This window comes from Notothenia rossii, assembly GCF_949606895.1.
Source record: "Notothenia rossii genome assembly, chromosome: 10".
Classification (NCBI taxonomy): Eukaryota; Metazoa; Chordata; class Actinopteri; order Perciformes; family Nototheniidae; genus Notothenia; species Notothenia rossii.
The window spans coordinates 2,228,759-2,241,564 of record NC_136908.1 but is presented as its reverse complement, the minus strand read 5'-3'; the positions used below and the strand labels follow the sequence as shown (position 1 = coordinate 2,241,564).

The following is a 12,806-nucleotide window of genomic DNA, read 5'->3' as shown; positions in this document are numbered from 1 at the left end:
GTATTTTCTTTCTCCTGTAATATGACTTGATCGCTGTAAACTCCGCACACTGAGCTCTGATTGGTCAGCAGGCAGTGCTTTCACTGAGTTGAGCTCTTAGCTTGCAACCTAACCTGCTCCGGGGCAGGTTACCGCTCAGCATAAGTTACCATGGAGATCTAGCCTGCTAAAAAGAGAACCAGCTTCGTAGGACCGGAAACCCCGAGTTTTCCCTGAAGTTAGCCGCTAAGCGAAAATCCGACTTCGTAGTACAGGCCTCTGGAGTCGGTCGGTCACACACACACACACACACACACACACACACACACACACACACACACACACACACACACACACACACACACACACACACACACACACACGCGGCGCCAGGGGGGAGCTAGGGGGTGCTGAAGCACCCACCAGGATTGCCAAAGCACCCCCTAGAAATATATATTTTTTTTTTTTTCGAAAATTATTATCATTATTTTTATTAAATTAAATCAGAAAGATTATTGATTACATCAATGCAAATGTGAAACAAACAAATGTTTGACCAAAAACATAAAGCCAACACAGGTGATATGATTAGGCCAATGGCCAGCACCCATTAGATTTTTTACCTACCCATAGGCTAAATTACTTTGTGACACTTGAGTGACTTCCTGTTAGCTGGATCGTTTTTAGTCCTTAAACGTCCACGTGTGGACACTCAATCAAAACCAACTGAAAGCGAGAGGGATTATGCACATAATAGGCCTCGTGAGTACAAGTAGCTTACTTGGGTCTCTGTGTTTCATTCAAGCTCTGCTCTGCTCTGTGTGTGTGTGTGTGTGTGTGTGGCACGAGCCATTTTGTGTGCGTGCGTGAGCGAGAGAGAGAGAGCTCGCGCACCGGTGGGTATCTACCGGAGATCGGTGTGGTTAGCATCTGGTGCTAGCTAGTCAAGCTAACGGATATAAGGAGCTTTTTCAACAACAAGGTGGAGGGAGAGAGTCCTGTCAGACTGAGAGTCTCAGATAACCTCAGCTCAGGTGAAATAAAGGACTCTCAGTGTTTAGATAGTTAACTTTAGTCTAGTTATCTCAGTGGGTCTCAAACGGTTTGTTTTAAAAGGGGAGTGATTTGTAAAATATCTATAAAGAAATAGAAAATCTGTTTACAGTTCTGTTTCATAATGTATGTTGAGAGATGTATCCATAGATCTCTTCATTTTGCTCTCAAAGTGCACCAGATTGATGCTTTTAACTTCAATATTTAAAAAAAAATCTCCCGGGAGGACCCTCCTAGAGGAGGTGAGGTCCACTCCCCACTTGTAAAAATAGCACTTTACCCCTGATTACACCTATATGCCGTGAGCTGATTACCGAGCCTTCATTGTAACAGTCGCGGGTACACTGTGTGTGCGTAGGGAGTGTTGCAGTAGAAAATTCAACTGTAGCGCTGGTGCATTAATGGGAAACCCTTAATGTTTGAGCACCCTCTATGAAACGTCGAGCTACCCCACAGCACCCCCTAGAGAAAATCTCTTGTACCGCCACTGCACACACACACACACACACACACACACACACACACACACACACACACACACACACACACACACACACACACACACACACACACACACACACACAGTCTGACAGCTAGAAACTGTGTCAGCCCTTCAGAATAAAACCGACTTGTTTTCAGTGAGAGAGAACATGTTAGAAAAAGCATTGCAGAGAATAATGATCTCCCGCCTAAAGTAATCTCCATTACCACAGATCTTTGTTTTAAAGAGGCTGTTGCCAACATGTTAGTGTGTTGATCTTTCGATCAGGGGAGAATATCCAAGTGAAATCTATCTCAAATGTAGGAACAGACCAGCTTCACCCTCAGAGGATAAAGAAGTTCTGCTTACAGTCTCTCTATATAACCCCCCCCCTCGTCCTTAAAGGTGGGGTAGGTAAGTTTGAGAAACCGGCTCGAGATACACTTTTTGTTATATTCCATGGAATGCTCTTAACATCCCGATAGCAATGAATATCTGAAGTGTTTTGACAAAAAATCCATAAAAATGTCATCTGTGGAAGCCGTGGCGCTGTAAAAAGCACGACCAATCATCTGAGCCGGCTAAAGTAACTGGATGGCCTACCTGCTTGTCAGCCTTCCATCTGTGCACAAACTTATCTCGTGCCCTCATTGGTCATGTGCACGTTCGTGTGTGTTGGAGGAGGGGCTCTGTGAGGAAGTGGCAGATTTGTTCCGGCTGTGTATTTTCAAATTTTAGCGCACTCGAGCTGGTTTCTCCAAAATTACCTACCCCACCTTTAATTATTTAAATCCACCTTTTACTTCCTTTTGCCCTCCTGAAATGTATATCCTAAACACATGTCTCTGTTAAAATCATACAGGTCTAAAAGGCAATCAGAGTATAAGACTATATGTTTTAAATGAGTATATGATAACTTGACACGACAGACACTTCACCCACACCAGATTGCCCACAGTATTGAATGTATGCAAGTCACTTTAGGTAAAAGCGTCCAACAAGTGACATGTAATGTAATTTAACTAAATACTGTCCTCTCGTCAAATTTAACCTGTTTTCTAAATGTCTTATCACAAATATGTGTTTCTTTCATATAAATTCAACAACAATAACATGAATATGTTCCCTCCTGATTACTCATTTGTTGACCTATTGGCTGCATGCTTCTCTGTGATTGGCTGAGCTGTTGAGAGCAGCGATGTGATTGGCTGAGAGGGTTTTTAAACCACCATACCCTCTGATCTGTTCTTCTCCCGGCCCTTTTGCACTTTGCACTCATCACTCTGGATGTCCTGAATAACACTTCAGTTCTTTTTTGGGAGTTTGTTCCAGATAATGGTGTTCATGTTAAAATGCCCAAAAAACTATGGCAAAGAGTATTAGACTCACACCTTCTTTACACTGATTATTTATAATACTTCCTAATAATTATAGTATTGTGAATCACGGATTAATGTAGATTTTGGAGCAGTTCTCCCTCTGTGTTCGTGTTGGAGCTGAGTGAAGAATCAGAAGTGTTTGCATTAATTGAAACTCTCGTTCTCTCCTCAGGAGGTTCAGTTTCTGCTTAGTTTTGTTCACATGTTGTTTATAAGAACAGCTGGTGGTGAGGAACATCTGCACATCCATCCATCATGTGAAGTCTAGAGTTGTTTATTTACAAGACAACATGTATATGTTTACACTGCTGTAGAACAACACTTGTGTAAGGAAAATAGCTTTTGAAACATAAAGTTTTATCTGAATTTCTTTCTGATGTTAACAGGCCTCCCGATCCTGACACTCGAACGTCTTTCCTGTCTGGCTGTCTTCGTCGCCGGCAGCTCTATCCGCTGCGAACGACACCCTCCCAACCAAAAGAGTGCCGAGCAGGGGCGGCGCCAGGGGGGAGCTAGGGGGTGCTGAAGCCCCAATAAATATATGTTTTTTTTTTAAATAAAATTATTATTATTATTTTTAGAAAATTAAATTAGAAAAATTATTGATTACATCAATGCAAATGTGAAACAAACTCATTTTTGACCAAAAACATAAAGCCAACACAGGTGATATGATTAGGCCAGTGGCCAGCACCCATTAGATTTTTGACCTACCCATAGGCTAAATTACTTTGTGACACTTGAGTGACTTCTTGTTAGCTAGAGCGCCAAATTATTAGCTAACTTGGATGTTGAGCAAAGTGAAAAATGGATCGTTTTTTAGTCCTAAAACGTCCACGTGTAGGCGAGAGGGATTCTGAATCTGCACATAATAGGCATCGTGAGGCAGAGGCTGAAGGTGTCACAGTCACCGACCAGGAGGAGGACCAAGAAAAGCCGTGGGAGGATGGAGATGAGGAGGAAGGATCTGAAATGCCCGGACCCACGGCTGCACCTGCTGCTGCGGAGGAGGAGAAGGAGGAGGACATAAGTAACAATCCCCAAGAGGGCCCAAGACGGACAATTCTTCAAAAATACCCACACGGCCATTTGGAAATCAGCAGAGATGTTTCTATAAAGACTGGATGGATCAACATGTATGGTTAGAATACAGCGTGTCCAAAGACGCAACGTTTTGCTTTGCTTGTCGGCATAGCCGTGGGAACATGTTTCAAATGGGGGGTGCTGTGGGGATGACACCAGGGCTGGTTCTGACCAATGTGCTGCCCTATAGACAAGATTTTAGCTGGCAATGAAAAACCTCTGCAAAAGACCAATACACTAGAAAAAGAGAAACATATTGACATGGTGGACAGCTTATATAACAAGGCTTCAAATGTATTTAGTATTATAACATGTTTTAATTGGAGGGGTGGACTTCACATCCTCTAGGGGGGTCCGGGGGACTTTTTTTTAACATTTTAAAGTCAAATGCTTCAATCTGGTGCACTTTGAGCCCCCAATTACTAGACTGATCTAGAGGGTACAACAGATTGGTTTGCATTTTATTAATCAAATAAGTATGTGAACATTTCCAATAACCTACCATAGCCAATAACAAATAAATGTAACTTATTTTATTTGTATTGTTCATTCATATCTTATTTTACCAGTTAACATCTATTTATTTATGCATATTTTGAAATCTCCAGTTTTAAACGATATTTTTGTTTACTGTCCTATAGTATACATTGGAATGATTTCAAACCTGTTTTTATTTATCATAATAATTATAAAGGTGTGCCTTGGAAATATTTGTTTACATAAATTGTGATCAAAACGTTTGAGACTCACTGAGATAGACTCACTGAGATAACGTATCCCCGTGGTATCCTCTCTCTCTATCTCTCTCACTTTGGCTGTGAGATGCGGGCGCCTGCTAAGCCAACATCCCTCACTTTCATCACTACAGCGCCCATCGTACAGGGCAAATGGAAAATTTAAACGGGTTGAAAAAAGGGTGTTATCTTTACTTAATTATGAATGTTGTTACATCAAGGCTGAAAATTCGTTTTTTTTGGTATTATATCTTGTGGAAGTGCAGATCCCCTGTCCTCCACCAGGGGGTGCTGCAGCACCCTCAGCACCCCTACTTCCCACGGCCCTGCTTGTCGGCACTTTTCAAAACGAGTGCACGGAGTGCAACCAGCATTCATCTGCAACGGGTTCAACCATAGCCGTGGGAACATGTTTCAAATGGGGGGTTCTGACCAATTTGCTGCCCTAGGCAATATTTTAGCTGGCAATGAAAAACCTCTACAAAAGACCAATACACTACAAAAAGAGAAACATATTGACATGGGGGAAAGTCCGGGGGTGCCCCCACGGGAAGATTTGTTTTTAACATTTTAAAGTAAAATGCTTCCATCCGGTGCACTTTGAGCGCCCAATTAGAGACTGATCTAGGGGGTACACCTCTAAACACCCATATGAAAAAGATCGGTTTGCTTTTTATTAATCAAATAAGTATGTGAACATTTCCAATAACCTACCATAGCCAATAACAAATAAATGTGACTTGTTTTATTTTTGTGGTTCATTCATATCTTATTTTACCAGTTAACATTTATTTATTTATGCATATTTTTAAATCTCTCCAGTTTTAAACGATATTTTTGGTTTACTGTCCTACATTGAAATGATTTCAAACCTGTTTTTATTTATCCTAATAATTATAAAGGTGTGCCTTTGAAATATTTTTTTACATAAATTGTGACCAAACGTTTGAGACCCACTGAGATAACTTAGACTAAAGTGAACTATCTAAACCCTCAGAGTCCTTTACCTCACTGAGCCTCTCAGTCTGAAAGGACAGAACTCTCCCTCCACATTATTGTAGAAACGGCTTCTTATATCCGTGAAGCGCAACAGAAGCTAACAACAATCCCTGCCGGTACCGGTGCACCCCCTCTCTCTATCCCTCTCACTTTGGCTGTGAGCTGCGGGCACCTGATAAGCCAACATCCCCCACCTTCATCACTTACAGCGCCCATCGTGCAGGGCAAATGGAAAATCTTTACTGAATTATGAATGTTGTTACATCAAGGCTGAAAATGTGGGTTTTTTTGTATAATATTTGTATTTAATCTTGTGGAAGTGCAGATCCCCTGTCCTCCACCAGAGGGTGCTGCAGCACCCTCAGCACCCCTACTTCCCACGGCCCTGGTTTATATTGTAGAAACTATGTCCAGGACAAGGTGCTTGGAAATTGTGGAAGATTCATAGCTAACCACACTGAAGATTATGGAGGTATTGATCAGTCAATACCCCCCCCTCTAACATCACCAGAAGTCATCATTTAAGGGGTCTTTTCTCAATTTGTGTTACCGGGGGAGCATCCCCCCAGACCCCTCTAGTATTGTTTGGTCACCATTTCCACAGCCCCGCCTAAAATATTTTCCACCAGCCGCCACTGATTTCTATCATTAAACTTTGGGGTCTCAACATGTCCGGGTTCACACTGATGACAAGTAGAATATTTACAATCAATAAATAAGGAAGTGTGGTGAAAACAGTGTGAGAATGTGCTCTGATTCTGACCCTAAAACCCTCTCCTGTCCCCTGCTGTGATGAAGCTTCTCTTCCTCAGGACCTGAACCACACACTGGAGACATAAAGATCTGCACGTCTTTATTGTTTAAGTTCCAGTTGTTCCCACTAGATGGCGCTCAGGAGCAGTGGTTTCACCCATGGATGGATTTCCCCTCCTGCTGGTCGGACTGTTTACAGGAAATCACGTGACTGCTGGGAACAGTTCCGAACTCAACCAGCAGGGGAGCTGTTGCTCAGACTCAGACTGTGAACTGCGCAGCAGGAAATAAATAGTGCACTGTCACTCTCAGGGGAAATGAGGGGAGTCCCAGAGAGACATCGTGGGTTCACCTGAAGAGAGAACAGCATCAACATCTACCTGATCAATATAAATACCTGATCAATACAAATACCTGATCAATGCAAATACCTGATCAATACAAATACCTGATCAATGCAAATACCTGATCAATGCAAATACCTGATCAATACAAATACCTTATCAATACATCTACCTGATCAATATATCTACCTGATCAATTCAAATACTTTCAAAATCTATACAACCAGAGTTCAATCAAGATAAGAGCTTTATTGATCCTGGAGGGAAGCAGCAACAGACAGAGAGGAGAGAAGTACTCAGATCATGTACTTAGTAAAAGTAGAAGTACTCAGATCATATACTTCGTGAAAGTAGAAGTACTCAGATCTTGTACTTGAGTAAAAGTAGAAGTACTCAGATCATATACTTGAGTAAACGTAGAAGTACTCAGATCATATACTTGAGTAAACGTAGAAGTACTCAGATCATGTACTTGAGTAAAAGTAGAAGTACTGAACTGTAGTGGGTTGTAAGTGAAGATGGTCAGTATAGGGGAGACCAGGGACAGTTGTAGCACTTTTTGGGTTTTCCCCAATAAGTAAAAAAAACATTTACACTAGGATAGCCATTTTGCTATTATACATTCTCAAAATGTCAACTACTGAAACAATGTATTTGAGATGTTTCTATGAAATAAGTACAGGTTGGAAACAATTTTTTAAACTCAAATGTTCACAGGGATGGTTGTAACACGTGCCAGGGAGGGGTGGAAAGGACGCTGCAAAGCAAAGGAGACGAGGTGAGGAGACGAGGCGAGGAGACGAGGCGAGGAGACGAGGCGAGGAGACGAGGCGAGGAGACGAGGCTGCAAAGCAAAGGAGACGAGGCGAGGAAGCGACGCTGCAAAGGAGACGTGGTGAAGAAGTGACGCTGCAAAGCAAAGGAGACGAGGCGAGGAGACGAGGCGAGGAGACGAGGCGAGGAAACGACGCTGCAAAGGAGACGAGGTGAGGAAAGGACGCTGCAAAGCAAAGGAGACGAGGTGAGGAAGCGACGCTGCAAAGCAAAGGAGACGAGGTGAGGAAGCGAGGCTGCAAAGCAAAGGAGACGAGGTGAGGAAGCGAGGCTGCAAAGCGAAGGAGACGAGGTGAGGAAGTGACGCTGCAAAGCAAAGGAGACGAGGTGAGGAAGCGACGCTGCAAAGGAGACGAGGTGAGGAAGTGACGCTGCAAAGCAAAGGAGACGAGGTGAGGAAGCGACGCTGCAGAGCAAAGGAGACGAAGTGAGGAAGCGAGGCTGCAGAGCAAAGGAGACGAGGTGAGGAAGCGACGCTGTAGAGCAAAGGAGACGAAGTGAGGAAGCGAGGCTGCAGAGCAAAGGAGACGAGGTGAGGAAGCGAGGCTGCAGAGCAAAGGAGACGAGGTGAGGAAGCGAGGCTGCAGAGCAAAGGAGTGGTTATGTTCCTGCTGCCTCAGAGTCTCAGGTTACAGGGAAGCTAACCTCAAAGCCTCGTGGACCTCCTGGAATGAGTGTGTCTGCACGTGTTGCTGTATTTCAGAGACAGTGAATACAACATGAGATATCTGGAGCAGAACAGCCCGGCTGAGTCACGAGACAGAAAGAGAAGCAGAGCAGGGACTTTCCAGCTGCTGGAGAACGGGTTAGGCAGAAACTGCTCGGCACAGAGAAACATGCAATGACCCAAAACAAACACCATCAGTTTATAACCAGGTGAGGAGCGACAGGTTCCTCAGTCAGGGTGCTGAGAGAGAGCTGCCTCTGAGTCACACGGAGAAACACACTTTCTAACAACGTACACGAACACTTTGGTTTGTTCTGAAAGGATTTCATTGCTTCTTTATAAGCTATAAATCACACGCTACATTTTACATTTATATTCAATCTAATATTTAATAATCAATTTCTCTCATACTCATGTATAATATCCTGCTTTATATTTTGTTACTGTACATTTGTAATTCAACATGTATATTTTCTTTTCTTTTTTATATGTTATTTTATTTCTATTGAGATGTTTACATTTCGGTCAGTTTCTTTCTAGTCTTTTCATTTGTATTGTACAATGGCATGACTTTTTATTCTGCTGCAACGCTAACATTTCATGACATCGTTCATGGTTTGGATGTTTCCGGTTGCTGGTGAGATGTGAGCCCGGAGACGCAGGATGTGCCAAACCTCATTTCCTGTTTCCTGTTATCTCAGAAATAAAACCATATTTATGAGCAATATATTTAATAGACGTGAACTTTGATCTGCTTGAGATTAATCTGGAGATATCATCTGTATATAAATGATCTTCTCTCTGTTTGAGATGTATGTATTTTAATGCATGCTCCATAATAATACATACAATCATAATCGAATTAATATAATAATACAATTAATAATAATTAATAGTAGAATACATGTTGTAATAATAAACATTTAAAACGAATTAATAGAATAATAATAAATACAAAATAATAATTAATAGAATAATAAAAATACTTACTTAATGACAATAATATAATAATATTTATAATAATACATATTTAATGATATTATAATAATTTTAATAATAATATTGGAATAATAATAATATTAGTAAATAGGAAACATGTGGTTATTTAATTTAACTTAAATATTACTATTGACTTTCTAGATTTGTTGATTTTATAATATTGTTTGATTAATAAGTAACTAAACATTAAATATTAATATTTGAGTTTCCAGGCAGAACTCAGCGTGAGATATCCTGGTGATCAATATGGAAAGGTAACTAAAGGTGATCAATATGGAAAGGTAACTAAAGGTGATCAATATGGAAAGGTAACTAAAGGTGATCAATATGGAAAGGTAACTAAAGGTGATCAATATGGAAAGGTAACTAAAGGTGATCAATATGGAAAGGTAACTAAAGGTGATCAATATGGAAAGGTAACTAAAGGTGATCAATATGGAAAGGTAACTAAAGGTGATCAATATGGAAAGGTAACTAAAGGTGATCAATATGGAAAGGTAACTAAAGGTGATCAATATGAAAGGTAACTAAAGGTGATCAATATGGAAAGGTAACTAAAGGTGATCAATATGGAAAGGTAACTAAAGGTGATCATTATGGAAAGGTAACTAAAGGTGATCAATATGGAAAGGTAACTAAAGGTGATCAATATGGAAAGGTAACTAAAGGTGATCAATATGGAAAGGTAACTAAAGGTGATCAATATGGAAAGGTAACTAAAGGTGATCAATATGGAAAGGTAACTAAAGGTGTTCAATATGGAAAGTTAACTAAAGGTGATCAATATGGAAAGGTAACTAAAGGTGATCAAAATGGAAAGGTAACTAAAGGTGATCAATATGGAAAGGTAACTAAAGGTGATCAATATGGAAAGGTAACTAAAGGTGATCAATATGGAAAGGTAACTAAAGGTGATCAATATGGAAAGGTAACTAAAGGTGATCAATATGGAAAGGTAACTAAAGGTGTTCAATATGGAAAGTTAACTAAAGGTGATCAATATGGAAAGGTGACTAAAGGTGATCAATATGGAAAGGTAAATAAAGGTGATCAATATGGAAAGGTAAATAAAGGTGATCAATATGGAAAGGTAACTAAAGGTGATCAATATGGAAAGGTAACTAAAGGTGTTCAATATGGAAAGGTGACTAAAGGTGATCAATATGGAAAGGTAACTAAAGGTGATCAATATGGAAAGGTAACTAAAGGTGATCAATATGGAAAGGTAACTAAAGGTGATCAATATGGAAAGGTAACTAAAGGTGATCAATATGGAAAGTTAACTAAAGGTGATCAATATGGAAAGGTAACTAAAGGTGATCAATATGGAAAGGTAACTAAAGGTGATCAATATGGAAAGGTGACTAAAGGTGATCAATATGGAAAGGTAACTAAAGGTGATCAATATGGAAAGGTAACTAAAGGTGATCAATATGGAAAGGTAACTAAAGGTGATCAATATGGAAAGGTAACTAAAGGTGATCAATATGGAAAGGTAACTAAAGGTGATCAATATGGAAAGGTAACTAAAGGTGATCAATATGGAAAGGTAACTAAAGGTGATCAATATGGAAAGGTAACTAAAGGTGATCAATATGGAAAGGTAACTAAAGGTGATCAATATGGAAAGGTAACTAAAGGTGATGAATATGGAAAGGTAACTAAAGGTGATCAATATGGAAAGGTAACTAAAGGTGATCAATATGGAAAGGTGACTAAAGGTGATCAATATGGAAAGGTAACTAAAGGTGATCAATATGGAAAGGTAACTAAAGGTGATCAATATGGAAAGGTAACTAAAGGTGATCAATATGTAAAGGTAACTAAAGGTGATCAATATGGAAAGGTAACTAAAGGTGATCAATATGGAAAGGTAACTAAAGGTGATCAATATGGAAAGGTAACTAAAGGTGATCAATATGGAAAGGTAACTAAAGGTGATCAATATGGAAAGGTAACTAAAGGTGATCAATATGGAAAGGTAACTAAAGGTGATCAATATGGAAAGGTAACTAAAGGTGATCAATATGGAAAGGTAACTAAAGGTGATCAATATGGAAAGGTAACTAAAGGTGATCGATATGGAAAGGTAACTAAAGGTGATCAATATGGAAAGGTAACTAAAGGTGATCAATATGGAAAGGTAACTAAAGGTGATCGATATGGAAAGGTAACTAAAGGTGATCAATATGGAAAGGTAACTAAAGGTGATCAATATGGAAAGGTAACTAAAGGTGATCAATATGGAAAGGTGACTAAAGGTGATCAATATGGAAAGGTAACTAAAGGTGATCAATATGGAAAGGTAACTAAAGGTGATCGATATGGAAAGGTAACTAAAGGTGATCAATATGGAAAGGTAACTAAAGGTGATCAATATGGAAAGGTAACTAAAGGTGATCAATATGGAAAGGTGACTAAAGGTGATCAATATGGAAAGGTAACTAAAGGTGATCAATATGGAAAGGTAACTAAAGGTGATCAATATGGAAAGGTAACTAAAGGTGATCAATATGGAAAGGTAACTAAAGGTGATCGATATGGAAAGGTAACTAAAGGTGATCGATATGGAAAGGTAACTAAAGGTGATCAATATGGAAAGGTAACTAAAGGTGATCAATATGGAAAGGTAACTAAAGGTGATCAATATGGAAAGGTGACTAAAGGTGATCAATATGGAAAGGTAACTAAAGGTGATCAATATGGAAAGGTAACTAAAGGTGATCAATATGGAAAGGTAACTAAAGGTGATCAATATGGAAAGGTAACTAAAGGTGATCAATATGGAAAGGTAACTAAAGGTGATCAATATGGAAAGGTAACTAAAGGTGATCAATATGGAAAGGTGACTAAAGGTGATCAATATGGAAAGGTAACTAAAGGTGATCAATATGGAAAGGTAACTAAAGGTGATCAATATGGAAAGGTAACTAAAGGTGATCAATATGGAAAGGTAACTAAAGGTGATCAATATGGAAAGGTGACTAAAGGTGATCAATATGGAAAGGTAACTAAAGGTGATCAATATGGAAAGGTAATTAAAGGTGATCAATATGGAAAGGTAACTAAAGGTGATCAATATGGAAAGGTAACTAAAGGTGATCAATATGGAAAGGTAACTAAAGGTGATCAATATGGAAAGGTAACTAAAGGTGATCAATATGGAAAGGTAACTAAAGGTGATCAATATGGAAAGGTAACTAAAGGTGATCAATATGGAAAGGTAACTAAAGGTGATCAATATGGAAAGGTAACTAAAGGTGATCAATATGGAAAGGTAACTAAAGGTGATCAATATGGAAAGGTAACTAAAGGTGATCAATATGGAAAGGTAACTAAAGGTGATCAATATGGAAAGGTGACTAAAGGTGATCAATATGGAAAGGTGACTAAAGGTGATCAATATGGAAAGGTAACTAAAGGTGATCAATATGGAAAGGTAACTAAAGGTGATCAATATGGAAAGGTAACTAAAGGTGATCAATATGGAAAGGTAACTAA

At 39.5% G+C, this 12,806-nt stretch overlaps 1 protein-coding gene across 1 annotated transcript; it reads left to right on the top strand.

Moving 5' to 3' along the window:
* Nucleotides 1-6,376: 6,376 nt before the first annotated feature.
* On the top strand, nucleotides 6,377-12,509 carry LOC307022055 (uncharacterized protein; the record flags this gene model as incomplete). The annotated part of the gene is made up of 8 exons (XM_079654629.1): nucleotides 6,377-6,401; nucleotides 7,545-7,791; nucleotides 8,343-8,463; nucleotides 9,829-10,341; nucleotides 10,450-10,692; nucleotides 11,017-11,583; nucleotides 11,719-12,457; nucleotides 12,502-12,509. 8 exons carry the CDS (start codon nucleotides 6,377-6,379, stop codon nucleotides 12,507-12,509), a joined length of 2,463 nt encoding a protein of 820 aa, XP_079510755.1.
* Between the last annotated feature and the right edge of the window lie 297 nt (nucleotides 12,510-12,806).